Source organism: Coturnix japonica, chromosome 1, assembly GCF_001577835.2.
Source record: "Coturnix japonica isolate 7356 chromosome 1, Coturnix japonica 2.1, whole genome shotgun sequence".
NCBI classification, from domain to species: domain Eukaryota; kingdom Metazoa; phylum Chordata; class Aves; order Galliformes; family Phasianidae; genus Coturnix; species Coturnix japonica.
This window is the reverse complement of record NC_029516.1, coordinates 72,214,735-72,241,199: the sequence shown is the minus strand read 5'-3', so window position 1 is coordinate 72,241,199 and position 26,465 is coordinate 72,214,735. Positions and strand designations below refer to the sequence as shown.

General features: G+C 48.7%; 1 protein-coding gene across 4 annotated transcripts; it reads left to right on the top strand.

Annotated features, from left to right (window-relative positions):
- Nucleotides 1-1,779: 1,779 nt before the first annotated feature.
- Nucleotides 1,780-25,427, top strand: LOC107320417 (galactosylgalactosylxylosylprotein 3-beta-glucuronosyltransferase 1-like). 4 transcript variants are annotated; one of them, XM_015876274.2, is made up of 7 exons: nucleotides 1,780-2,065; nucleotides 13,034-13,152; nucleotides 15,754-15,898; nucleotides 16,197-16,735; nucleotides 18,148-18,444; nucleotides 18,853-18,960; nucleotides 21,995-25,427. In XM_015876274.2, exons 3-6 carry the CDS (start codon nucleotides 15,787-15,789, stop codon nucleotides 18,937-18,939), a joined length of 1,035 nt encoding a protein of 344 aa, XP_015731760.1. In that variant the 5' UTR covers nucleotides 1,780-2,065; nucleotides 13,034-13,152; nucleotides 15,754-15,786; the 3' UTR covers nucleotides 18,940-18,960; nucleotides 21,995-25,427. The 4 variants fall into 4 exon arrangements, with proteins under 4 accessions (XP_015731760.1, XP_015731751.1, XP_015731768.1 ...); XM_015876265.2 differs by having other exon boundaries at nucleotides 15,750-15,898; XM_015876282.2 differs by lacking the exon at nucleotides 13,034-13,152.
- The last annotated feature ends 1,038 nt before the right edge of the window (nucleotides 25,428-26,465 follow it).

Sequence of the window (26,465 nt, the reverse complement as noted above, 5' to 3'; positions counted from 1 at the left end):
TTTAATAGAGACAGCCTTTTTTTCTTTTTCTTTTCTTGTTTTTTGAAGCTATCTTACAGAAATCAACAGTCAGCACATAGGTCTCTGCTCACAAATTGCTTGAAAGCTAAATAGGTGTTTACCTTTAGCAAAACTTTTCTGAGAGGCGTAGGGATGCTGGATTGTCCATCATCCTCCGGATGCAAGTGGAGCTCCCACACAAAGCACTCAAAGGTACAGAGGAGACGCTGCCTCCAGGTGTTGACTGTGTGCCTTCACATTCGGAACCCAACCTACCACCATCCTCGCCACAGCTCCTTGCTGCACCTTGGAGTTGTGCTACCAAAGGAGCTGCTTCCCATCTGAAGCGTGACAGATGCATTCCGCACACATCAATCTGTCTCTGTCTGGGTCCTTAAGCAGCCCCCATCATCATCCTATTCAAGAGCCAGCGAAGTATTTAAAAATAGCAATAACACTAACAATCTCCCTTTCTTCCCTCCCTGGCTTGTCGCAGAAATAGCTTGATTAGGCTACAGCTCTGGTGCTTCAAGGGGGAGAGAAATGAAACTGCAGAGCTTGCAGAGAAGCTTTTCTGCTTTCTTAAGGCAGCGATTGCCGGCTGCTTTGCTGGAGCACAGGCTCTTCAAAGGCTGGCGAGCTGTGTATTGAGGACTGCTTGTTCTGCACGTGCCTTTGGAGGCTGCTTACAACGAGCAGAGAGGCAGCATCACAGCTTTGGGGCTGAAAAGACATCCCTACCTCCTGTCTTTGCTTCACCAAGCTCACAGGGCTGGGAAGAAAAGGAGTTCTGTGTGGGTGCATGGGTATCCCTGGGGACAGGGCACAAGGCAGCTCAACAGGCTCTGTGAGCACAGGATGGGGCCAAATAAAATGGAGCAGAGCTCAGCAGGTGATACAACCAGTGTCCCACCTCAGCCTTCAGATGCTGTGCTCCCAAGACAGAGATTTCAAGGGGTTTTCCACATCACAGTGTGCTTTCAGTGCGGGTATGGAGAGAAACAAGTGTCCTGCAATAGCACAGCATGCCAGAGGGAGCCGGGAGTGCAGGCAGCGGGGCTGTGCACAGCCAGGAAGCGATGGAAGGACCATGGGATTCCATCTCATCCTTCTGACCCTAAGAGACAACGTCCTTCTGAACCCACCTCTCCCAAGAGGCCTCAGTCATGGTGCCCACGCCAAGCAGGGGGTTTGCCTAAACCTAAAGCATTGCAGTCTTGAGCACGCAAGGCTCCTCCAGGCCTAAATTGCACAAGCGGGGTCTTCACACAACAGTGCATGGATGGGTTCAGCCACGTGCTGTGACAGCCATGGAGGCAGTGAGCTGCGAGCAGAGATGGGGTTCACCTCGGTGTCGCACATTGTAAATGTCATTCGGGCTGCAAAATGTCACTTGTTTCCCTTCCCAAGGTGCTTTCAGCAGCACCTGCTCCAGGAGCTCAGCAGAGCCCCGTCAGCTCACCCGAGCCCACGGAGCCCTCCTGCTCTGCCCACGGAGCACCAACAGAGCAACGCTCAGAGCATCCCAACAGAATCCCCCTGGAGCCGCGGCAGCCCCGATCCTTGGACACAGGGTATAGCCGGAGGGGTGAATCGAGACACCCATAGTGCCATCGCAGCCGCGGGGCCCCGCTCAAAGCTCGCACCGAGGCTCCTCCTTACGGCAACCCGCCCCGCACCGATGCCGGCATCCCCGCTCCCGCTGCGCGGCGCAGCTCTCACCGCCCCCTCCGCGCTCTCCCGGTCCCCCGCTCCGCGCTTAAGGTGGCTCGGTGGGATGCTGCAGCCGCCGACGGGCCGCCCCGCTCGCCCGCCCCTCCCGCCCAGCCGGGGTGGCCTTAAATCGGCTCCGCGCCGCGCGTAACCGCACCGCTACTGTCGCCGCCGTCGGAGGGCGGCCCCGGTAGACCCGCCGCCGCCGTCGGGCCGGTCCCGGCGCGCTGCCTGCCGCGGCGGCAGGACGGACGGACGGACGAGACGGACGCGGCTCCTTCGTCCTGCAGCGGGAGATGCTCGCCGGCCGCATCCCGGTACCGCGCTGCAGCCCCGTCACCGCGACCGCCAGGTGAGCGCCCGCTGCGGGCTGCGGGCAGCGCCGGGGAGCGGGGGTGACCTTGCGGTCCCAGGCGGGTCGGGGTCCTCCGAAGCCGCCCGCCTCACTCGGGCATCCTCGGGAGGAACCGGGGGGATCCTCCGTGGGACTGAGGATACTCTGAGGAGTATCTCTGCTCCCTTCCGCCCAGCCTTCAAGCGGGATTTGGGGCCGGGAAAGCTTTTGGCCCGCGATGAGCAGCCGGGGGATGTGCCCATGGGTTCTGTGGAGCGTGGGCTTGGAGTGAGTGCTGCTGGGTGAGTTGGAGAGTGGCTTTTTATTGCCACATTTTCCTGTCACTCCAGCCCCGGGGAGAGAAAGGCAGTGCTCCCCGGCCAGCAGGCGTGGGGAGAAGTAGCTGGTCCCCAATGCACCTCCTCTGGCAGGTCTGCACAGGCAGTTTGCATTCACACTCAGAATAAGTGATGCAGGGCTCAGCAGGTCAATATAAGCATCCCTAGCGCAGCAGCAGTGCCCAGCAGTCAGTGCTATGCTGCTACTTGGAGCTCACGAAGCTCCACCAGCAAGTAGTGGAGCGCAAATGGTGCAGCTTCTGCAGGTGCTTTTGGCATCCTGCATGCAGAAGAGGCCTCCGTGCACAGGGAGTACAGCAGGGCGCAGGATGCTCTGGTCACCTGCCTGAGTCGGGTTTCAAATCTCATCTGGTGCAATAAATGGAAGGTGAGGTTGGTGCCATCTGTTCCTGTGGCAAAGCTGGGAATGGGGACCACGTAAGAAGTTGGGAGGTGACTGCACAGGGCAGCAGGATGGGATTCCAGCAGCAGGGAGGCTGCCATTGCTGTGCGGTGAGACGGCTCGCTGGGAGTGCTGAAGATGAGGCTGGGGTGGCAGAGAGGTTGCCAGGCAGGGGCTGTGTGTGGCAGCACACATCACAGCTCCCTGCCACCCAGCAGTGGCAGCACAGTGTGGGACTAAGACAGCTCTCTCCAGGACTGGCTTCATCGTTTCCTGGAAGCCATCAGCTGGAGGGACACGCAGTGTAATAGTGGTAATAATTGTAATAATTGATAAACTATTTAGGCAGCCTTGCAGTGGCTTCAAGCAGCTGGCAGGGAGTGCAGCTGAGATGCAGCCCCTGCCACAGGGAAGGGCCTTGGCTTGACTTGCAAGGTACATAAGATACGGAATAGAAAGCATAGCAGCTGGACCGGGGACTCCTGCTCAAATGGGAAAGGTTTTCTGTGCACAAAGCTCCTGCACCTTTGGGTTTTGTTACAGTGTCATTTAGAAAGACTGTTGCCTAGGGAGCTGTACAGAGCTGTAGTGTAGCTAAATGTATGCAAGAGAGAATGTACTTCTAGAGCATGCAGCCCTTAAATTCACATGCTTTTTGTGAGCTGGGAACATCTCTATGACCAGCACTCAGTGTTGTTCTGTGGCATCTTTCCAGCAGAGCATCTGAGGCAGCACTGGACAGCTTGAGGCTGTGCCTCCCATGTACCCAGCACCCTTTCTCCTTGCCTGTGCCATGCTGGAGGCGAACCTTCTGCTTCTGGGTAGCCCAGGATCTGTCTGTCCTCAGTGCCTGAGAGCAAAGCTGTGCTGATTAGGAGTGGATTCACTCCAGCTTGACCCCAGGCTGCTTTCCTTTCCTCTTTTCCAGCATGGTCACTGATGAAGGTCACTACCCTGTGCATCCCTGCTGGGGCAGAACAGAGAGCTGCAAGCCTTCCTGTGCCTGTGAGGGAGGCTGGATTTGATATGTTCCTTTTCTGAGCATGCAGAATTACCCTGGGAAAGCTCTGTCATTATTCTGCAGTATGTACGTAGGAAAGATACCTGTCCCCTTCTTCCTTGTACTTAACTATTTCTGATAAAAGAGGAAACCTAATGAGATGTTAATAAACCAGACTGGAAACCGAGTCCAACGCAGCTGCAAGGCCATGGCAAAGTCTCACATCCCTCTGCCCTGTGTGCTCCTGGCTTCTCTGGTGATCAGCATTAGGCTCTCCCCACAGCTCTCTGTCCGGAGACATCCAGGTGCTCTGCACATGTATGGAGAGCACTCCTTGCCCACATGCAGAGCTGCTGGTCAGTATGACTGCCCTGTCTTTACAGCAACCTGATATCATCAGAGCCAAGACAGCCCCAGGTCAGATTGGATAGGAGCCTCTGCCTCTCTGAGAAGCAGAGCTCAGCCTAACGGGACTGCAGTTTAAAACCTGCTGCTGGTGTAACAGAATATGAAATACGGCACGCTCTGGCTACCATCACCCTCTTCTCAGTCCCAACTCATCCCTCCAGGCTGCAATGTGCCTCCAAATTGCACTCCAACCTGCGGTCAGTGACTTCACAAAGAACTCGCTCCTTTATCCTTTATCCTTTCACGCTGCTTTAAGCTGTGCAGGCTCGTAATTAAGAACACTGAGAAGTCTCTTCCAGCTCCCTCTCAAGTGACATTAGTGGTCCCGGAGGTCTTCCCTTAAGAGCTCACATTTATCTGCTTTGCCCGTGTTCCCAATCGGCCGCCTTCCTCCGCCATACAGCACGGGGGGCTGAAAGCCTTCTCCCTGAGATAAAAGCAGTGCACTTTGCAAATTCCTCGAGTTCATAAAATGTGAATAAGTTTACCCAGGAGGGATGATTTCTCAGGGCTGTGACACAGAGCTGGGATTCGTAACCCAAGCTTTTGCTTGCCGTTTGTCCCTGCTCTGGGCTTGTATTCCTGCAAGTGCCTTATGCACACAGAGATATGCCTCAAGATGGGGCCAGTTAGCTCAGGGAGGAAAATGAGGAGGGACACCGGGGTGAAAAACAAAGCAGTCATCTCTGTCAAACAGGGAGAATGTGTCTTTTCTACATTACTTTTATATTATTATTATTATTATTGGAGGAACTGGGTTGCAGTCAGGAAAATGCCAAAGGTAGCACTTTGGTGGTAAATGTGTTTCCCCTTGCAGTGGTGCACAGTGACACACAGAACTCGCTGCTGCAAGGCGCTGCAGATGCTGGGTATAGGATTCAGGAAGAGACATTTTGATGGGTAATAGGTCGTTCGTCATTGGGTAGGACAGTCCGTCTGAAATAGATCTAAATCTTCAGGCTTCAACCTCTCACAGTTGTCTGGCAATAGGATTTCTTGTGCTTTCTGAAACAGACAATGTTGATCGATGAGAGACAGAGGATGAGAGGAGATGGACATGCTCGAGCGAAGATCACCGGGGCATTTCCTATTTTCATTTCAATGCAGAAGCAAAAAATACATGTTTTCCAGCCTGCATGCTGGCACTTAGCTCTTGTAGGTTTCGTTTTCATCAGCTGGAGCGGGTTCAGGTTAAGTTCTGATGAGATGTGAGCTGGTCCAGCGGCGCTCACACTGCCGCTTCCCCTGCTGCTGCTGTTGCTTTTAAGAGGCTGCCAGCAGCCTGGCAACTTTGTGCGGTGCTGGTTTATGAGTAATACTGCATTACAAAAGAAAACTGTGTTGTCCTGTTCTTTGGATGTTACCCCTTGGCAACAAAAGTGTGGGCATTTATTCCCGATTCAGCCTGCCTCTTGCCAAGCAGAGCACTGGGATTACTTGGATGGGGTTAGCAGTCAAACAATCTCTGCTCTGGTTAGACGGCTGTAGAGCAGCAGCGTTGTTTCGTTCCGCAAGTTCACGATGGGTTTGTGTGTGTAGGAGTACAAGGCACATGGGAACCACGTTTTGCTAGCAAAGCAGGATCGCTCCCAGGCAATCCTGGTGTGGGAGGGCTTGGAGGAAAAGCCAAGGAGCAGGCAGCAGCTCACAGACCCTGCTTGCCCTGTGGCTATGGTCCCAGTGCAGTGCTGCAGCCTTACTCTGGAAGATGCTATCTATAAGGGCAGGGGTAGAGAAGTGGTCTAAGCAAGGTGCTCCCTGCAGGACAGATCCCCCCTCATCTCGCTAGGAGCAGCACAGCCCATCCTGGCCCAGCACAAGCAGAGATTGCTGGCACCTCTCTCCCCCTCAGTGCCCCATAGAGTAGGACAGTTAATCTTTGTCTCACGCTGACCCTTCTTCATACTGAAAGCATTCTGCAAACAGCGGTAAGGGGCTATTTCTCCTATTGCAGTTGGATGTAAAGTATCGTTCTCTGCTTATGTCCATAGCATGGATTAGGCAGCAGTGCTGGGCTTCCTGCAGGAGTGACTACTTGGCTCCCTAAAGGCCAAGCTGTCCGTGGGCTCCCCCCCCACCATTTTGCCCAGCCAAGCAGCCCATAGAGACCACTCCAGTGACCTTCACTTTCTCCCTCCTGCCGCCTTCCACTCACAGCACCCTTCCCCCAGCCCAAACCCACACAAAGGTGAAAAGGAAGGAGGTGCCGATGGCTTGCCTCTATCTGCCAGCTTCCCTCTCCACCTCTGACATGAATGAGGCCCTTCATGTACTCCTCTTGAACAAACACAGATGCTTTTGTTTTATGGGCTGGTGGGATGAGATGGAATTAACAAATCAGAGCGCCAATGCTGTGCTGCCACATTCCTGCAACTTTAAAGCAGGATCACACACACAAAAAAAAGCTAAATAGGCAATCTCATTTTTCCAATGTACTTATATGTTATTGTGCTTATCTTACCTGGGGGGAAACTGAGGCACTGACACAGGTGAAATGATTTGCCTAGATCTGTGTACATACATGCACATAGCTGTGGATGCTACACAAGAACTGAGAAATCTTGTTTCACAGTTGAATGCTTTATCCTCTGGCCTCAGAGGAGGCCAGCAAAGACCTTTATCTTGTTTAGATGAGCGGATAGTCATTCCAAGAGGACACGGGGGCAAAGGTATCTTTCTGTGCTAATACGTGTCCTAATGAGTCTTGTTGCTAAGCGGCTGCAATGATAGATCATGCATCTTCTTCGCTAAGCATTGAAATAATTTTTTAATCATTAAGGCTAATATAGAATCCTCAGAAACATCCAAATCTCACAGCAGGGTCTCAAATTAGCAAGCAAACAGAAAACAAATCCTGATTATCCCAGTGTACCTCCACGAAGCCCATGAACAGCATCTGCTGAAGTCAAATACAAGCCTGGCCAAGCTTGATCACAGGTCTGGGCTGGGCAATATCAAAGACAAATTGTCAAATCCTCCTGTTCTAGGGCTGACAGCAAGTTTTCTTCCTCCCCCAGGCACAAGTGCCTGCTCCTCATAGCAGGAGCAAAAGTGACATTTCTAGCTTTTATGTTAGAGCAGAATTCCTGGACCATTAAGGAAAACACAGCAAATCTCTGATTACTTGTTACGCATCAGCAGACCCATTACAAGAAAAGGCACAGGGCTTCATTAAGGTTGCTTCATTAAGATTTGCTCATCACTGCTGACCCCTGCACTGAGAAGACTTCTGTGGGTGAATATAGGCTACCCCCAAGGATTCTTTAGGAAAAGGTCATTAAAGGTTGTTCCTAAAAGTGGACCTCGAAAAGCCTAGGGGGGTGGCACTCTCTTCTCTTGACCCCCATTTAGATAACCATGATGCTCACATGTGAGGACCGGTCTCCCCATTCGCATTCCCAGTTGCAACATTACCCTGCTAGACAAGGGTAGCATCCCACCAAAAGCCTCTTCTGGGAATGCTGCAGAGGACCCCCGTAACCCTCCTGCTGATGTCTACTCAGGGGGATCCCATTCAGCGTTAGATAAGCTGCCATCAGCAAGTTTTGTTCACAGCCCAGCAAGCCAAGCCTCATTGGGATTGTAGCTCTCTAGAAGCCAAACCAAGCCCTGTAGCTGTTAAGCACTGGTGCAGAACAGTCTGTAGATGTGATTTCTGCACTTCTGTACTCCCTTGTGCACACCACTTAGCAGACAGCTAAAATCTGATACTAGTTAGTTTTCTCCTGAGCCCAGCATGGGTCCTGACCTAAGCATCAGATGACAAACACACATGGCCTAGAAATTAGTTACAGCAGCAGAACCAGGAGGCCAGTTTCTTGGGTTGGCTCTGTTTGGGTGACACCCAGCATCCCTCTGCGGGGAGAGGGAGTTAGTAAGCCGGAGTGAAGCCTCTTCACTGCAAGGTGAAAAGACTGTTCTCCAGTCACATCCAGTTGAGGATGGCAATTGTGAAAAGCAGCCAGAAGTGTGCTCTGGGAGCAGAAGTGTATATATAAGTAGAGGGCAGTTCCTCCTTCAGCACAAAGAGAGGCAGGTTCACCTGTGGAGAGATTTGACTCCACCTCTGAGACTTACAGCAGCAGCCCATTTCTGTCAGTGAGAGGCTGTTTGTTATCTGGCCTGATGTTTCAGGGCAGCCTGATCTGCCTTTGAAGTGAGCTCCAAAAAGGGCTCCAAAAATGCCAAGCTCACCTCTCCCCACTGGCCAGAAGTTTCTGCCCAAGGCCAGCTGGTACCCCATGTGGAAGGGAGCTGGGAAGGAGGGCGATCACCAGCATCCATGTGCTGAGAGAGCAGAGTTTGTCTTGTGCTGTGAGACTGTCACTCCTCAGTTTCCTGGTAGCCTTCTTTGCCTTCCCAACAGACTAATCTCTATCATTTTGTTGAAGCACAACATGGAAAAACAGAAACCAAAACCTGCACCTTTATTTTTTATTATTCTGGAAGGACTGGATCTCTGTCAGACATCAGACAGGGGTATTTGGCTTTTGCTGTTCCTCAGCTCCATCTGCTCATCAGCGTGCATCCCCTGTTTAGCTGCTTTTCCACATGCTTTGCACGAAGAAAAATTCCTTTACATCAAGACAAGAGGTGACTTTCTGGCAGCTTGTCCATAACTTAACTTAGATATTTTGACTGTTGCCTTGTCCATTTGGCATTCGCCAAAGTAGAAAGTATCAATTGCATATGGATCCCTTGATCTCATGTGCCCTGGCATCCAATTATGGTCCAGTGGCAACAGCCCCTCTGTTAGGATAGCGAAGGACAGCAGAACACCTCAGCAGGATGCCAGCCATCACTGTCGAGCCACTTCTTCCCTTCACTCCCTTTTTTCCTTTCATTTCACCCACAAAAGGTAGAGGACAAACACTGCAACTTTCTATTTTTCATCCAGGTCTTTCTTTTAATCGAACCCGAGCTGTACAGATCAGCTGTGACATTTAAAGTACAAATCAAGCAGTGGACCATAACGTATATCTATTGCCAAGAATTCTCTAGGTGCCTCTTTATTTCTTCATTCTCCATTTGTTTTTAAAAGCATCGGCACAACACTTTGGATGCCACACAGCAAGTGGCAGATCTAATGACTGCTGAAGATTTATTCAGAGGAAAATACCAAAATTAGCATTTTGGGCCATCTCCGCTAGCTCTGGAGCTGGCATATTTCACATGGCTTAGAGAGCCACGACAGCAGAAATGTCCATCAGGAATACCAAAGCCCTGTTCATCTTGTTCTGTTCCTAACTTCAGCAGTGCACACATGTTCTGGTGGTAATGCACAAGTGCTGGTTTGCATCCATTCCACCATTTCATTGGTTGTGTAATCCAGCCAGCAATCCCAAATAAAAACGGAGGGGTTGCTGCAGGTGCGCTGCACACATTATCTGCCTGCGGTTGTTTCTAAGCACAAAGGAAAGCTGTTGGTTCTTCAGGGTGCTCACGTACAAGCATTAAAGTGTCAGCATTCCCAGCAGTTTGAGGAAGACAGCAGATATCTCTGGAGTGTTTTAAGCAGCATGAAGGCTGTTCCACTCATTTGCAGTACAACTTCAGCCAGAGCAGTTTCTCCTCTGGTTTCCTTTGCCCTCCCTAGGAGCAGCTGGGAAGTCCAGCAGGGAAGAGCATTTTGACATTGCCTTTGAAAGCAGAGGGGAAGACGAACTGTCTAAATCAATCGAGAGCATGCATTAGTGATCGCACGTTCCTCTGGAGGACCGCATTTGATGTCGTATTGACACGCAGCTAAGATCAAAGCCCATCTGCATCCTGCCTGCTACCAGGGGAACACTGTTGGCCTTTGGGCCCCCTATCCTTACAAGGAGCATGTGATTAAGGTGGTATATATATTTTTTTGTCTCCCCAAACGAGCACCTGTGAAATGTAATTATCTTTCAAATATGCCCTTTTCTCTGAGACAAAAAAAACCAAACCCAATTCCTTTCCATCTTTGAAAGAGCTCTGGAAGCAAACACCATGGGTTTTTCCTTTCTGCTTTTGTAAGAAACCTGTAAAATGACAGCTCCCACTCCCAGCGAACAGGCATCAGCTGTTAACGCAGTAGGGAAAGCTCTGGATTGAATGCGCACTTTCCAACAATTTGCTATTGGGTTTTACACCCCTAGAGTTATTTTGTCTCATCAGAAAAAAAGAAAACTTGTGTATAACAATGTAGATATTGGTATAAATGATGCCAGTACATTGGAAATAGTTTTCCTATGTCAGCCATCAGTAAAAAAGAGCTCGGTTCTGCCAGTGCTTGGCAGCAGGGGAGAGAAGTCACAGTGTAAATACAGGAGCTCCTTTCAGGAAAGGATAACTCCATGCAGATAGGTCTCTCAGATGGGAGCTGGCTTCCCCAGGAGACATCTTCCTTCTTCTGTTTGGGCCCGAGCTGCCAATCTTTCCCTGGGTATTTCTGGCACCCCTGGATTATGGTTCTGCTCAGGAACAAGTGGCGTAGATGCAGGGAAATCAGAACTGGGTTGATTTCCCTCTCTGACACTCAGGGAAGGCAGCCATGGGCTGGTTGTGAAGGACATTTGGGTCCAGGCTGATTAAAAATAACCTGTTTTAGACCTCCTTTCTTAGGCACTTCAAGTCTCCCCGCATAGCTGAGCTTAGCAGACAAGTTCAAGTTCTAGTCTATATCAGAACTGGGTTATCTCTTTTCCTGCTGATAGCCCAGATAGTGCCTGGATACCCTTCATCTAACTGGGGACAACAGACTGAGCTGTCTCCAATGCCTTGGCTCCCATGGGACCTCACCAGCAGATTTAATTATCTTCCTCAGTCCTTCTTTTTTTTTTAGTTGTTATTGCTTTCTGCTTTTCTTAACTTTGGAATGAAAGCCGATGTAAAGCATGACCACTTGGCTTAGTGACAAGCCCTAGGGTAAGGGACAAGGGCAATGCTCTGTGCCTTAAGGAACTGCAGTGTCTGCAGACCTGATGGCTCCAGGGCAGGAGGGAGATGCTTGATTTGGATTCATGCAGGCAGTGGAGGGAAAGGGGGATACACATTATGTTCCCCAAGTATGAGTCCAGCTTCTGGGCTGAATTAACCGCAATCCCATATAGCAAAGGGATTGGAGTTGGCAAGGGCACAACAAAGCTTTGTGCCGCATCTGAGGAAGATGCGGGGGCTTGAGAAGGGCTGCTGTTTCACCAGAAGTGACTCACTTTCCCTGGGAAGTTGTCCCTGCATGAGCCTGCATGCTGAGAGATGAGCTCGAGTCTCGAAATCCCACAGCTGCTGATAGCTCTGGTCATCCTTCATCGAGAAAGGGCCTGGCCATTCTTCCTTGTGTTTTGTGTTACCTGTGGTTCTCTGGGGTTCCTCTCTCCTTTGGTTTTGTCTCTTCTTTGCTTTTCAGTCATTCAGTCCCAGTGAACTGAATTCAGGGGAGAAAATGCCACCTTCTGAGCAGAAAGCCAAACCTCCCTTCTCCCCTTGTTTCCACAATAATTGCTGCTGGTGTGAGCCCATAGATGCTGTCTTTCAGATCTGTTCTTACTGCCCAGCACTGATGCCGTGCCTGCAGACCTGTTTACGGGCCAGAATCCCACTGCTGAGAAATGTCCTGTGGTGGCTGTGCTTGTGCAGTAATTACCCCTGCTTATCCCAGAGCAATAACCCATTCCACCAACCTCCGTGCTTCCCTGAATCCATCCTCCCATTTTATTGAGTACATCTGTAACAGGCAGGAGGCCATCCGGTACAGCATCCTCGCTTGTCGTGATTTTCAGCAGTATTGAAGTTTCAGCTGAAGGCTCTGATGGACCCGAGGGACTGCGGGAGAGGGGACAGCAGCTTCCTGTGGATTTCAGCAAAGCACAGACAGAGCCATTGCTGATCACCACAAATACCGGCTCTGCCATGAATTATGCATTCCTTGTTTAAAGAGAGGTCGCTCTCATTAATAATTGAAAGCTCCCCGCTCTGCCTTCAGCATCACATCTCCCACACCGGGAGTTAGGGAACTCATGAAATCTGCATGGTCATCCTCAAGGTGGCTAGGGGCTGATGGGGAGAGGCAGCAAAATGCAGGCAAAACAAACTCAAAACCCTGTTGACAGTTTTGATGCATGAGATGAGGAGGCATCTGTACCCTGCGGGCAGCTCTGCTCCACTTCTGCCCCTCTCTGCTCCCCACATCCCCATCCTTTTCTGTTCATTCCTCCTAGGGTACACAGGGAGGGCTGCAAACAGCTGCAGCTAGTTTGCTTTGGGTGCTTGCCTAAAGAAAGCTCTAGGCTGGTTGGCTGGATGTTCCTAGGGACAGTTGGAGCTGTGAATTTTGCCTCTATTGGAAAATAGTGTAAAGCCTGTGTCTCACACTGCAGCCAGGTAATCCTGGGTCTGGAGCTGGTCCAGCATGCAAGCCCGGGTCATACAGACTGGCTACTCTGAACCAGAGGCTGCAGAAATCGTCTTTCTTGGACAGAGGTCTTGGAAGGGTGTAATTCTCATGCAGAATCAAGCAGGCAGGGAGCAGAACTGAAATCTGAGTTCCCAAGCTCTGTGTGATACTAACAGACAGAGGGACCGGTCATGTGTGATGCTTCGAGCCTCAGATTATGCTCTTCTCACCAGGATGGGGAATCTGAGCTAGGGCTGGGCTCTTCTGTGTGCCTTTCTCTTTACTATCTCCCTAGTCCTTTCAGCTTAATTCCAACTACATCAGCACACGGGCTTAAATGGAGATTGGATGCTGTTGCATCCCGGGAATTGAGAAATCTGACAAAACAGCATGAGCCAAGAGTAGCACCAGAAACATTTTGTCCCTATCATGCTCAGCTTTGCGCTCTGTGTGTGTGTGTGTTTATTTTTATCAGAGAACAAAAGATTGATGGGCGAAATTAAGAAGAGGGATGTGTAATTGGAAAACAGCTCAAGAAGGCTACAGGCAGCATATTGAAGGCATCCATCAAACATCCAGCTAACGTTATTACAGGTGTGTAACACAAACAAGGGCTGCAGGAGACGCTAGTTAAAAAAGAAGAGGGAAGAGAAAGGGGAATAGGCAGGACAGGGGAAATGGCAGGGGAGGAGGAGAGCCAGTGAGAGAATACAATCAGTAATATTTGTACTGCAGGTGCATCCGAAGGCTCTTGCTGGGATCAGCGCAGGACTGTGCGAGCACATTAAGAGACAGTCCCTGCCCTCTACAGCTTAAAGCTGGGAATTACGAGATGATTGCTGGAGATTGGTTTAGGTGATCACAGATTTTTCTTGTGATCTTGAGCCTCATTTAATGGGATCTGCTCTGAGTGGGTTTAAAGGCAGAAGGAAAGTAGCTGGTTGTGCCAAGAAAACACAGGGTAATGCCTGCCAGCCAGGCATGCAATTAATCTGAACCACTTAGGGGACTTTGTTTTTAATTATAAAATGTAGGTAAAAATATGTGCAGTAAACCACCGGAAGCCCCACTGGGGCCATCAGCAAGCTACCCAGAGGCATTGGCATGTGGCTGGGTTTAGATGCTATGTTTTCAAGAGGATGGGCTGATGCTTTAATGGACACTTTGAGGGAAATATTCCACGTGGGGCAAACAAATGGAAAAGATCTTTGTGCGGGGATGGAGAGAAGGCAAAGGCTAGAAGTATCAGTAGGCAGGGCATTCTTGTAGTCCTGGAAACAGGGATGAAGAAAAACTCTTAAGGACTGTGAAAAGGAAGATGAAAAACATATAAAGGAACAGAAGAGCATAAGCACAATGGATGCAGGGGGCAACAGGAGGGGAGAGGAGGTAAGATCTGTAAGAGAAAATATCATATCCCAAGGTGGATTTTCTGAAAACACGATTAAAGGCAGACTCCCCTGTGAGGTTCACAAGGGACCTGGTGCTTTGTGTGAGGCTTAACTTCTTCAGCGCTGCATGCAGCAGAAAAGCAATTGAGAGAAGGTGCACGTAGAAATAAATAAGAGCACCGAGGGAATTGCACACACAGGCAGCATCTCTGCTTGTTTGCAGTGTTTGGGAAGCATGAACGGGGCTGGATGTGAGGAGGAGGAGAAAGAACTAGAAAGGGAGTCTGCGCTCCTCTCTGCTCTCTTGGTAACACAGCTGCCATCGCCGCCTCTTCTTCTTCCCTCCAGGAGTGACCTGAGCTGCACAGAAACTGTGCCTATTTAATTAAGGCCTTTTATCAAAGGGAAGAAACGGTGGCTGTGTGATCTAATGCAGGGCCATCTGTAATTGCAGGCATCACAGAGGAAGTGAGGAAACCTACATGTCTGCTGCCATTCTGAGGTAGCGCAGAGCCCTCCTTCTCTTTTAGGGCCTGGATTTCTTTGGTGGCACTTCTGTGCATCCCAGTCTGCTTTCCATATCTTGAAAATAGATGAAAAGCCACCACAGTGTTCCCTGAGTGCACAGTAAGGAGCATTGAGGATTATCACTGGTGGCTGTGTTTCTTCTCACACAGTTCTCTAAGGGCAATCCTTCCCCTAGGCTGAGCCTAGATGCCGGGCAAGGAATATCCTTTGTATTCTATTTGCTGTGTCTCTTAGAAGAGTTTGGTTTTAGACAACTGGCTCTCAGTACAGCTTGGAAGCCCACTATGGAACTGGAATGGCCAGAGCCATACAGGAGGCACCATATGCACTAAGAGAGCACATTTGATGCTGGCCTTCCAGAAGTCATCTCTGCGATGTTGGTTGCTTTGTTGAAGACATGTCTACCTCAAGCAGCCACAAACCTCATTTCCAGGCAGACTGACTTCTCATTAGTTTGATTGGCTTAGTGGGAGCAGAAGTTGCTCAAAAACTGTGAACAATAAAGCAAAAGACTACTGTAGCTCCGACCTTCTATAAATAAGCCAGCCCTTGTTATTTATTCCTGATATTTTTGTCCTTAATTTCTCTTTATTTCCCCTTAGTTTCTCTCTCCTTATAGAAGGAGCTTTGAAAACCAATGTTAACTGTTTTGATTCATCAGATCTCTTAGTCATGTGCATTACAGAAATACTAAGAAAGAAATGATTCTAAAGTCTGTAATTTAAACTAAATTAAGTAATGGCCCAATACAGCAAACCAGGGGTAGAAAGGAATGTGGAATGATTAAACTTGCAGCAAGCATCACCAGCACTGTGGAATGACTGAAGCAAAACTTAGTGTGTGATAATGTGCATCATTGATTGCATCAATGCATCTGTATAAGGAGGATGAATTAAAACTGCAGGTCTGAAGGAAGTGCTGGGCATCTTGACATTTTCTTGTTTTGCCCACTTGCTTATGCAGGAATGCAAGTCTTGCACATAGCTTTAAAAAGCCTACAAGACAAGCATATTAAATACTCACCTCTAAGCTCAGGAATGAATATTCCCCCTGGAAAGGGAGTGAGAACAGTCCTTTCTGGTCTCAGATTCTGCAAGGTGAACTCTAGGTCAAGGACAGTAGGTTCATTGTGGGGCAGCAGGAGGTGCATTTACCATGCATCCCTCCAAGTAAACTGATTGTTGTCTGTTATTTGGCCTGTAGACTTAACTCTGCTGGTGTTTTTTTATCACTGATAGTTCAGAATTCTCACTCTTTCCTCTGTTCTGAAAGGTAGAGAGATGCCTGGGCATTGGAAGCTCTCTGCAGCATGCTGAGGAGACGAAACCTTCTTACTACGCTCCTGATTGTCTTGCCATGGGCTCTACTCCTAACTTTGTGGCACCAGTATCCAACCACCCGCTACCTCAGCCTGCTGAGAAGTAAGTGCAAGATCTCTGTTGTCAATGTGCTTGGGGTTGTAACAGTGGCTGGTATGAGTCCTCCATAGAAGACTCACTCTCGTGGGACGTGTTAAACTAGACAAACTAGGCTGCAGTATGCACCCACATTTTCCATAAGAGTACGTTAAACACTCTCTTTAGGTTAGCTTTAGAGAGAGAATGCTGATGTGCTGAGCACTGAGTTCAGAAACATAAGTCCTCAGCATCCCCTGGAGAGGCAGCTCAGCAGCACTCAGTTCTCTAAAGTCTTTCTTCTTCCTCCCTTCCTTTGCCTCAGAAGACACAGATGAGAACGTGACCTCTAAAGCTCTCCTCAATGGTACATCTGCACTGAGAGAAGAAGGCTTCCCATCGTGCATTCGGCAGCAGCAGAGCATAGGGGCGACACCAAAAGTCATCCAGAATTATGTGTACTCCAGGCCACCCCCATGGTCAGACACCCTGCCAACCATATTTGTTATCACCCCTACCTACACTCGACCGGTGCAAAAAGCTGAGCTGACCCGGCTGGCCAACACCTTCCTGCACGTGCAAAACCTGCACTGGGTGGTGGTGGAGGACTCACCCCGAAGGACCAACCTAGTGTCCAACCTGCTGGAGAAGGCAGGCCTCAATTTCACCCACCTCAATGTGGAGACACCCAAAAGCCTGAAGCTTGGGCTGTCCTGGATCCCATCTCACACCCCACGGGGGACGCTGCAGAGGAACCTGGGGCTGCACTGGCTGAGGGACAGCTTCAGCAACACAGCACCACCAGAAGGGGTCGTGTATTTTGCTGATGATGACAACACTTACAGCCTGGAGCTGTTTGAAGAGGTAAGAGCCATAAAATTACATGGGACAGAAAAGCAGAATACAAATGCAAAAGCCTCTTTAGGACAGGAACTGCCTGTAGGTTTTAGGTCTCTAAGACCTTTGAGACAGGGATACCACATGGACTTCAGTCATTAACTGGGAGATATGAGCTGTGGCAAGCTGCCTGCAGCCCTTCTCTCCTGGTGCTCTGTGGGAGCTGGGTATAGGGCAGGTACAAGCCTACGAACCCACCGTTATGCTGACCCAGTAGCCACCCTCTGCAGGGCTGAAAGAGCAAAGAGCACATCTGCCATGGTGGAGGCTACAGATGTGAGTAGCCACTTACATGTTGTTCCAACTGCAGCCTCCTTTTGCCAGGTTTGTTTCTGTAGATATCAGAGTATATATACCCCTGAATACGTACCACTCCTCAGGGGGAGCTGACTTGATCTAAATAAGCACCAAGGATAAACTTCTGGCAAAGCATAAATCTGTGTTCTGGTTGGGGTGTGATGAGTAGGAGATACTAGAACAGTTTACTGACTTTCTAATAGACATTTTGTCCTTTCCTGTCCTTTTTGAATTCCAGCCACCACAGCAGTGCTGTGCCCCTGGGATCATAGAAGCTTGCCCAGACTTCTGTTGGAAACCTGGCTTTTGTGAGATGCCAAGTCTATCACAGACTTGCAAAAATGATTATTCAGTAAACTCCCTTGTCACCAAATTAAGCCCGATCTGTTATGCACCAGTCAAAATACCACGTTATGCCTCCGAATGCATTTCGAGTTTTCAGAGTTTTTTAGGTGGTTGTTAAGCTCATCCTTTTTTATTTGTTTCCAAGTCCTTTTTATGGCAATTTAGTAATTTCAGAGTAGCTGCGGATAGAAGAATGAGTGTGAGGGAAAGCTTCAGAATCATAGAGTCATTTGAGTTGGATGGACCTTTAAAGGTTGTTTAGTCCAACTCCTTGCAATGAACAGGGACACCTACAGCTGGATCAGATTGCTCAGAGCCACATTCAGCCTGACTTTGAATGTCTCCAGGGACAGGGCATCCACCATATCTCTGGGCAACCTGTTCTGGTGCTTCACTACTCTTATCTTAAAAAGACTTTCTTTTTACATTCAGTCTCAGTCTCCCTTCTTTTAGTTTGAAACCATTTTCTCTCTTCTGAGGGACAGAACACGGACACTGAAAAACACTGAGTCTGCTGCTCAGAGGAGGTGCTAAAACAGAGCCTTGCAGCTTTGCTTTGTAGCTCTTCAAACAGCACTAGAGTGAACAAGAGTTTGCGCTGCCTAGAGCTATGCAATTGCAGAGGAAGTCAACAAGGAAGGACGGGTGCCAAAGAAAACAGAGGATGGCATACTAATGGGCTGGGAAGAGCATTATAGAGTTGCATTCTCACAACACTGTTTCCTTCTGCCACACAGATGCGTTACACAAGGAGGGTGTCCGTCTGGCCGGTGGCGTTTGTTGGGGGACTGCGGTATGAATCCCCAAAAGTGAGCCCAGCTGGGAAAGTGGTGGGATGGAAAACTGTCTTTGACCCTAATCGGCCCTTTGCTATTGACATGGCTGGATTTGCTATCAGCATCAAGCTGATCTTGGAGAAGCCTCAAGCCAGTTTCAAGCTGGAGGGAGTCAAAGGAGGCTACCAGGAAACCAGTCTGCTGAAAGATTTAGTGACTATGGATGGGCTGGAGCCCAAAGCAGCCAACTGCACAAAGGTGAGCAGGACAAGAGACCTGGAAAATATATCTCCATTTCTAAATCCTGGCGGCTTTCATGGCCTCCTGCCATGCCCTATTCATCTTTCCCTGTGCCTGCTCTGTGCCAGCACACCTCAGCTCCAAATGGTGCCAGACAGGCCTGCCAAATGCTATGCAGATGAGAGGCTCAGTGACTGCTGAGGAACAGCTAATGCCACACACTCTTAAAGAACCTCTTCCATGCAATTCATGCCCAGATTTTTTCTTTAAAACTGAGGACTGGGAGAGGGTTGAGTGGGGTTTTGGTCCAGTTAATGCTTTCTTTTCCCTGACAGTGTTTCATATACCTGTAAAGCCTCCCCCAGGCCCTGTCTTGACTGCTGTTCTCATGCATTAGTGCCCTGAGCAATTTTTGGTTCTCTTTAGGTGTTGGTCTGGCACACAAGAACTGAGAGGCCAACTCTGGTTAACGAAGGCAAGCGTGGATTTACAGACCCCAGGGTGGAAGTGTAAGCAGAGAGACAGCTCCCCAATGTGAGTACCCCTGTCTTTATTGGTTTTGGCAAGGCAAATAGTCTGTACATTTCCCTGTTTTTGTTTTTAATTCTTTCAAGACTGCATATACAGTAAAATCCCCCTTATCATGCCACCCTTTGCACAAGAAATGGATCCTTATCTTTAGTGCCTGTCTGCATTCTGTATGCATTTAAGCCTCCGTGCAGTCCCCATGAAAGCTTTGTTTGCATACAGGCAGAGAGAAAAACAACAGAAGAATCTCATGGTTTCACTCAGCAATGGTAGGTTACATTCCTTGCTCCTCACTTTCTGCCAGGTCCAGACTTCCTTCTGTGGGGAAGTAATTCTGCAGTGAGTGGAAAGAGATCGTTGCCCCACCAGCTGTACCACCTCTGCAGTGCTTCATCTATCCACATTCAGCTTCTATCTCACATGAAATACCATGGTGTGGATGTTGCAGGGAGGGTTGGTGAGGCACTGAGACCATCTCAAAACAGGAACCTATGCAGACTGTCACAGTCTGAGGGGCTTGTTATCAGCATTAGCAGAGCTAGGAATACACATCTGCTGTCGAGGGAAAACAGTGAAGGCACTAAAATTGCTTACGTAGTCCACAGAGCAAAGTTCAGCAGCAGGAAGAAGGATTATAGCATCCTCCATAGGTGAGGGTAGGAATGTATAAGAGTTCAGTGACACGTTCTTAGAAACAGAGAGTGATGAAGAATGGGCTTCAGAGGAGCTATGACCTCCTCTGTCAGCTGTCATGCCTTCTGATCTTAATGTCTGCTGTTGGCAGATTCCTACCCCAGATGTTCCAAAAGAATAAAGACTGCCTACTTAGAAGGACCCAGCTTTTTCTGCAATGATTTGTACTTGTGGCCAGATAGAGGATGCTGAATGATTTACTCCTGCTTTGGAAGATATTCTAGGGCTGCTTTCAGTCCTGACCCCAGTTTTCATCTGAGCTGTACCAGGGGGGGCAAAACTGACTGCTTTTATATGGGCAATTGTGCATGCTTCAATTTCTGCACTAATCTGGTACGCACATTGTTCATAGCTGCATACAGCATTTCCACATTATCCCATCATCTTCCAAGTGACAGCCACACAAGGGGCAAAGCAATCCCAGGACTGTGCATCCAGCAGCTGACAGCAGACATAGGAGTCAGCTGCTTAAATGCAGACCCTGGTGCCACCACAGGGATGCTGGGGCATCCTACCTGACCCTCCTGTAGAGCACAAACTCTATCATATCTGATAGCTTCTCATAAAAACCTCAGATATCCTAGTGAATGTAAAATTACGCTAGACCTACGCTTAGGTAGCAGCACCTCTCTTGACTTCACTTCTGTCCTATCCATTACCAGTAATGGGTTCATTTTACAGATCCAGCCATGCTGGGTCTGCTGTAGACTAAAGCCGAAATTGTCTGAGCTTAGCTCAGAAGGACTCCAGTTAACTCTGTAAAGGATGAGCAGGTTTAACGGCACTCAGACAGACAAGGCTACTTGCCTATTCCTAGCAGCTGCTTTGACCCAGGTGCATTAGAAAGCATCCACTCCTGGAGACACCTGCAAAATACATGTGCTGCCTGGAGAAGCTTAGTGGATGCAGCTGAGAGCAGTCAGTCAAGCAAAATCATCAGCTTCCACGCCCACACCCCCTGTAAAGTTTTAAATTGACACCTCTGGTAACAGTTCTGCTGAATTTTGGAGGTTCTTACTATCAAGGCTGTTGAGCTTCAGAAGCCTGACAGACACAATCTAGATGAGCTAGTGCTGAGACAAGAGAAGAGGTATAATTCACCCCCTGAGAATGTTCTGTTGTTAGATGCTGTGAGGAGAACGTTTCTGTCTTTCTCCTGGGAGTTTGTCCTCATTGAGGATCAGATCAGGCCAGTTAAGTCCTAGACCCTTCAGGAGCCCCTTTAGTGCCTGTGGATGTGAGCCAGGCTTTGGTGCTCGAGGGTTTTGGTGCTCTGTTAATCACCAGTTAGACCACTTAGGTTGTTTTTTGGCACACGTTCCTGCTCTCTGGTTTGCCACAGATGCATTGTGAAGGGATCTGCTGATTATGTAAACTGCAAAGATCAGGCTTCAGCAGGTACTGCATAAACAGTGGTTATTTTGTCCCAGCTGGAGCCTGCTTTCTTCTTCGCCTGCATCCCCACCACCCTTGGCTGAGTCTAGCTGAACCACAGCAGTGTTTGTGAGTCCTGGGGAGAATACTCCATCAGAGCAGATCTACAGAGAGGGGAAAATAAAGGCATGTGGCTCAGTTTGCCTTTTCATGAGAATAAAATGAAAAAGGAGCGCTCAATGGAAAAGAAAAAAGGTTTTTTTTTCCTTGCAATAGAGCTCTGATTTTTCTGCCCTGAGAACCATTAGGGCCGATCTGAGATGTGTTGAGATTGAGGATCCCAAACCTCTTCCAATATACATCTTTGCAAACTATTTTGAAACCAGACCCCCTAGAAAAACAAACTGCAGCTTCCGAGAGCAGGAGGTGGGAACTAATTTTGCTCTGTATCTTTTCTTTGTTAAAGCCCTGAAAACTATCATTCGAGCCCGGTGTTATAAAACTTGCATATTCTTTTTGCTAGTGTGTATTTACAGCTATTAGAGAGAGAAGAGCTCGCTTAGGACTCCTGCTGCCTTAAGATATTTAGAAACAGGGAAGGAAACTCAGCACCATTTCAGAGCTCCTAGACAGTTTGAACAGGGTTCTTCAAATCTTATCTTCTTTCTATAGCAACAAACAAAAAACAACAAGAAAGAGGTTGAGATAATGATTTTACTGGGATAAAAAAATCCTTCAAAACCTTTTACTAATTCATAAACAAACATCCCTGCTAGGACTCTGCAGTGCAGATAGAATAAACAGCACTTTGGCCGTATCCCCAGCCTGCAGCTGTTAGGTTGGGAAACCTGGTTAGCAATGCTGCCTGGTGTATACCTGAGCCAGCTCTCCTTGAAATGCCTCTTCTGCCCTGATCTACTGGACGTGATGTTGAGATTTCTGTCTCTTTCTTACCTTGTGTTTGTTTTAACAGAGGCAGCGGGCAGTGATTGTTCTGAAGCTTGTTGGCAGCCGCAGCAACTGGGCACCCTTGCCTGTTCCACCACTGGAGGATGCTAAATGCCCCCAAATGTAGCCACATCGATCAGCTCCCACTGCCCGGAAGGTGGCAATGAGCAGGGACAGAGCTGATGTGGTTCCTGTGATCCTACAGCTCTCCACTTTGACTCTGTGCATCGGCTCCCATTTCCTGGCTGAGAGGCGTGCCTCCCTTCCCTTGTGGGCACTGTGCTTTTTAACCATTCATTAAAGAGGAAACGTCTTAGATGTGATCTCCATTCCCTGCTGTGCCAGCACAGAGGCTGAAATCCACAATGGGGGCAGGTGCCTCTGAAGATCCATCCCTCTTGGCATACAAACCTGAGCTTCAGGGCAGCAGCTGAGAGCTGCTGTGGTTCAAGAACAGGAGTTGTTGCAAAAGCAGATGTGGATCTGTCAGTCTGAGGTATGCTCTCAGTGAGAACAGCTTAAAAGCAAAACTAGCCAGAGAGAGGCTCCCCCTCAGATACACACATGGATCAGCTTTTGGTACTGGGAAAGGAGCTGAGTTGGAAGCCCCTCTTTTTGGGTGTAGGAGTTCAGAAGTGCCTCAGCTGAGAACTTGAACTGCCCGAACTGCAGGTTGTGTTGGAAAATGTTGTCCCAGTTCCCAGGCCGGTACACCCTGGATGCAGCTCCCCTCCCACTCAGGGTGACCTGGTAGGTATGGCACCTCAAAGACCATGCCTCCATGTCCTGATATGGAGAGCAGAAAGCAGGGGCAGAGGTGGGAGGACCTGGAAATTTTATTCCTGCTGCAGCACCATTAGGCACTTCAGTTCATGAATACAGAGTTGCTTCCTAAACCTCCAGGGAAGAAGACACCTTTCTGGAGCGGAGGTGGGTGAGAAGCACTTAGGAAAAGAACGCTGAGCTTGCACTCATCTCCTGTGTGAACGCTGAAAAATGTGGAAAAAGGATCATCATTGGGAAGCGTATCTTGAGCACACAGATATCAACATTTGCTACTTCACTTGTCAAGTTTCCAGTTGAACTCTGATAGCACGTTTGGCCCTTGGAACAGGGAGAAAAGACAGCATCATCTAGAGCAGTTTTCTCTTGATAAAACAGGAGAACAGCCTGGGTAAAGGCAGCCTACAGATGAGCAGGTGGCAAATGAGGACTGAAGGAAGGATGCACTGGGTTAAAAGCACAAGAATTTGTACCATGTGTGCATGGGGTAAAATGTCTCTCTGACTTTTGCAGGAAGATTTCCTGACTGACCTGGAAACCTCTCAGAGCACACCCTGCCAACCATCTTCACTCAGGCCATGAGGAACAAGGCTTCAAGCATTCAAAATATACATCAAGGATTTGATAGCCAGAGGAAAAAAAAAATCATGAGCAATCAAACCACCCCCTGCCCAAGAAACTCTGGGCTGGCAGGAGACGTTTATTTGTTGTTTTATTTATACTGCAATCCTTTCTGCCTGTTCTTTGTTTCACTTTGTTTTTTTAACTTAGGTTATCTGACATACTCATGAGAAAAGAACAATTCCCAGACGCTCACAGAAGAACAGCAGAGCTTGGCATTCACTTCTGAATGTCTTTCTGCTTCTTGCTGTCTGGGGTTTCTTTACAATGGCACCCTAAGCTGGCAAAATAATCAGAAACACAGCAAGGAGGGAAGTACAGCAAAGGGAACTGTTATTCCTTTATGCAAGAGACGTGGGTGGCACTAAGTTTCTAGCTCCTGAGCAATCATGGTGAGGTAAAAACATGTGCGAAGGAGTGCCTCAATCAAGTAGATAGTCCCCATGGGATCCTGGGAGGCATCCATGAAAGGGGGCTCTTGGAAGGGTATCTGATGATCTGTGTTCCCTTAGTGGGGAACTAGCATGCAGACATCCTGCTGTGGGAGTGAGATTAGAGTGCAGAAAGGGGCAAAGGGAGTGATATGCATCCCACTGGGGAGGAAGGCATGAGAGAACAAGGAGTAGGCAGAGAGCAGAGAGAGGGTGGTTGTGCTCAGCGTGGCCTGGACTCCCTGCAAGGTCTCTCAGCACAGAAGTAGTACTGAATGGGCTGTAAAAACTGTGCTGCCTTGTGACCCCGGAAAGGTCTTTACCCAGCAAATGTCTGGCACATGTGACTTAGGAAGCCTGGCTCCTGCCGAGCATTTTTCATCTCCATTTGTCAGAGCCTTTTGGCCTCTCCGCATGAGGTAATGGGCCTTGCACTCCAGTGGGTGTTGCTGACCTATCCATGCCATCAGGCAGAAAGATTGGCTCAATGATTCCGCTCACCATTAACAGAAGACTGTCCCCTTCTTTGTGGTTCTAGTCTGCGAGCAAAGAGCAAGGGAATAAAGGAATCTATTTATGATCTTCTATTTTCCCCTCCCAGATGGGTAGGGATTCTACCTGTATGAAGAGGAGGGGATATGGTAATCAATTCCCTGGCCTTCAGTATCAAGTGTATCCTACTTTTGATGCTGCCGGTGGGTGTTTGTAGCTTTTAGATGTCTCTCTGCATCCCTATAAGAAAGCAAAATCATTGTTCCTGTTTTTCCCCCTGGTGCCCCGGATTGCAGTGATAGGAGCACACTGTCACTCAGTTCTGCTCTGAGCTGCTCACAAGACCAGCCCTGTCATGCCATTCTCACATCAGCCTGACCCTATGGAGGAGGGATTCTGTGAATCACGAAATTCTGCCGGATGCTAAGTTGTGTAGGACTGAGACCTTGTATGGACTGTGTGGCTGCACACAGCTGTCGCTCCAGGCTAACAGATGTTCTGAACACTCCCAGCACAAATACTCTTTTTACAAATATTCTGTAGAGCAGACTAAGGACAGCAAGGACTGCTGCCAGGCAGGGTGCAGCGGCAAAGGGTAGGTGAGGACAGACAGCACAAGTTCAGAGGGCTCTTTGCTAGCAGAGTTCAGTAGGAGTTACAAGCTTCAAGGAAAATGAACGAGGGGTGCAATAAAGGAGGGATGCTGCACGTCAAGCCTGAAGTGTTTAAAGAGCAGGCATCCCAGCGCCTGTTTTTTTTACTAGCATATTAGCATCTGATATTCATGCTCTCTGAAAATCCATCCAATTCAGCAACCAGTGGGTATTCCTAACGTTTCCTGTTGCAGAAAATACTGTTGAAAGAGGAAAGAAAATGTCAAGGAAGTAATTTTTAATGGTTATTTATTTATATTGAATGGTACAAGAGCGTTATTAAATATGATGTGAATAGTATAATACTGAGCCATTTTCTGTCTTGCAGCTTAAGGGCTTGCTTCTTTTCCAAGAAAACACAGTGTACTCTATAATGGAAAATGTGCCCACTGTAGTTCTCATTCCAAGAGTATTCCCTTCAGTCATCACCCGAAATCCTCTGCAATGCCTTTATTAAATGTAATACTGCTTTCCTCTTTCCTTGCTTAAAAGCCCCGGGGGTCAGGCAGGGCAGTGGGCAGGACACACTGACTCTGACACTGCCTGAGCACCTTGCTTGGTGTCACCCCAACATGTTGTTCCTCCCCTCCTGGGGCTCTACATTTTCACCAGCCACGCTACTGAGTTTTCAACAGGGAAGTGAGACAAGTCCCAGGGCATAACAGAGGCAGGAGGGGAAAGAGCAAGAGAGAATAAATTGTATTCAGCGGTGAGGTACTTCTCTGTCTCTCATCACATTTGGGGCTGATTGGAGGTGAAATTACACTTGAAGGGAGGGGAAGCGTCCTTCCCCTGGGACACCCAGAGGCTCCTGCACAAACTTAATTTCAAGCTCTGCTGAAGATGGTATTTGCCTTTCTTTTTTTTTTCCCCCTATGCATTCATTTAATTTCTCGGGTGGACACGTGAAAATGAGAAAGGTAGACCTTTGGCTGTCAAGACACCTTACAGACCCAGCCCCATGTTGTTTTCCTCCATCAATACATCCATGCACAGGGGTTGCTAAAATACACACCAACTATCCTCCATGCTTCAGTGAAGACGGTTATTTTGTTTTCATTTAAGCAATCCATTTTTAATTCAAACCTCTCCCAGCCTTTCAGATCAAGGGGAAAAAAATAGGAGTGTAGTGACCTTGAAGAGACATTAATGGAGATTCAGCTCCTCAGCTAGCACTGAATGAAGCACTGTTTGGCTCCCTCCATACCCAGCTGATCTGGCTACCTATACACTAGTTTTCCAGTCAGGAGAGCATATATATAACATAGGCTGAACTAAAGATTGGGACAAGCTGTTGCTTTTCCATCTGACCTGCTTATTGTGCCCCAGAAAGTCACAAGGTGGCAGTTTTTACCCCACCTAACTGCCAGTAAAGTATCACAGCGGCTGCAGCTCCTCACAGGGAGCAGCGCTGAGCTCTGCTGTGTGTGACAGCGACAGGGCCCGAGGGAACGGCATGAAGGGGAGGGGAGGGTGGTGGTCAGGGACAGGGGCTGCACCACAGGGCGGTGGGCAC

What these genes read in the sequence shown, in the direction of transcription:
- LOC107320417 (XM_015876282.2), top strand. Translation starts at nt 15,787, where the DNA reads ATGCTGAGGAGACGAAACCTTCTTACTACGCTCCTGATTGTCTTGCCA. An exon ending in CTACCTCAGCCTGCTGAGAA is followed by an intron (nt 15,899 to 16,196) that starts GTAAGTGCAAGA and finishes CCTTTGCCTCAG; the next exon opens with AAGACACAGATGAGAACGTG. An exon ending in GCCTGGAGCTGTTTGAAGAG is followed by an intron (nt 16,736 to 18,147) that starts GTAAGAGCCATA and finishes TCTGCCACACAG; the next exon opens with ATGCGTTACACAAGGAGGGT.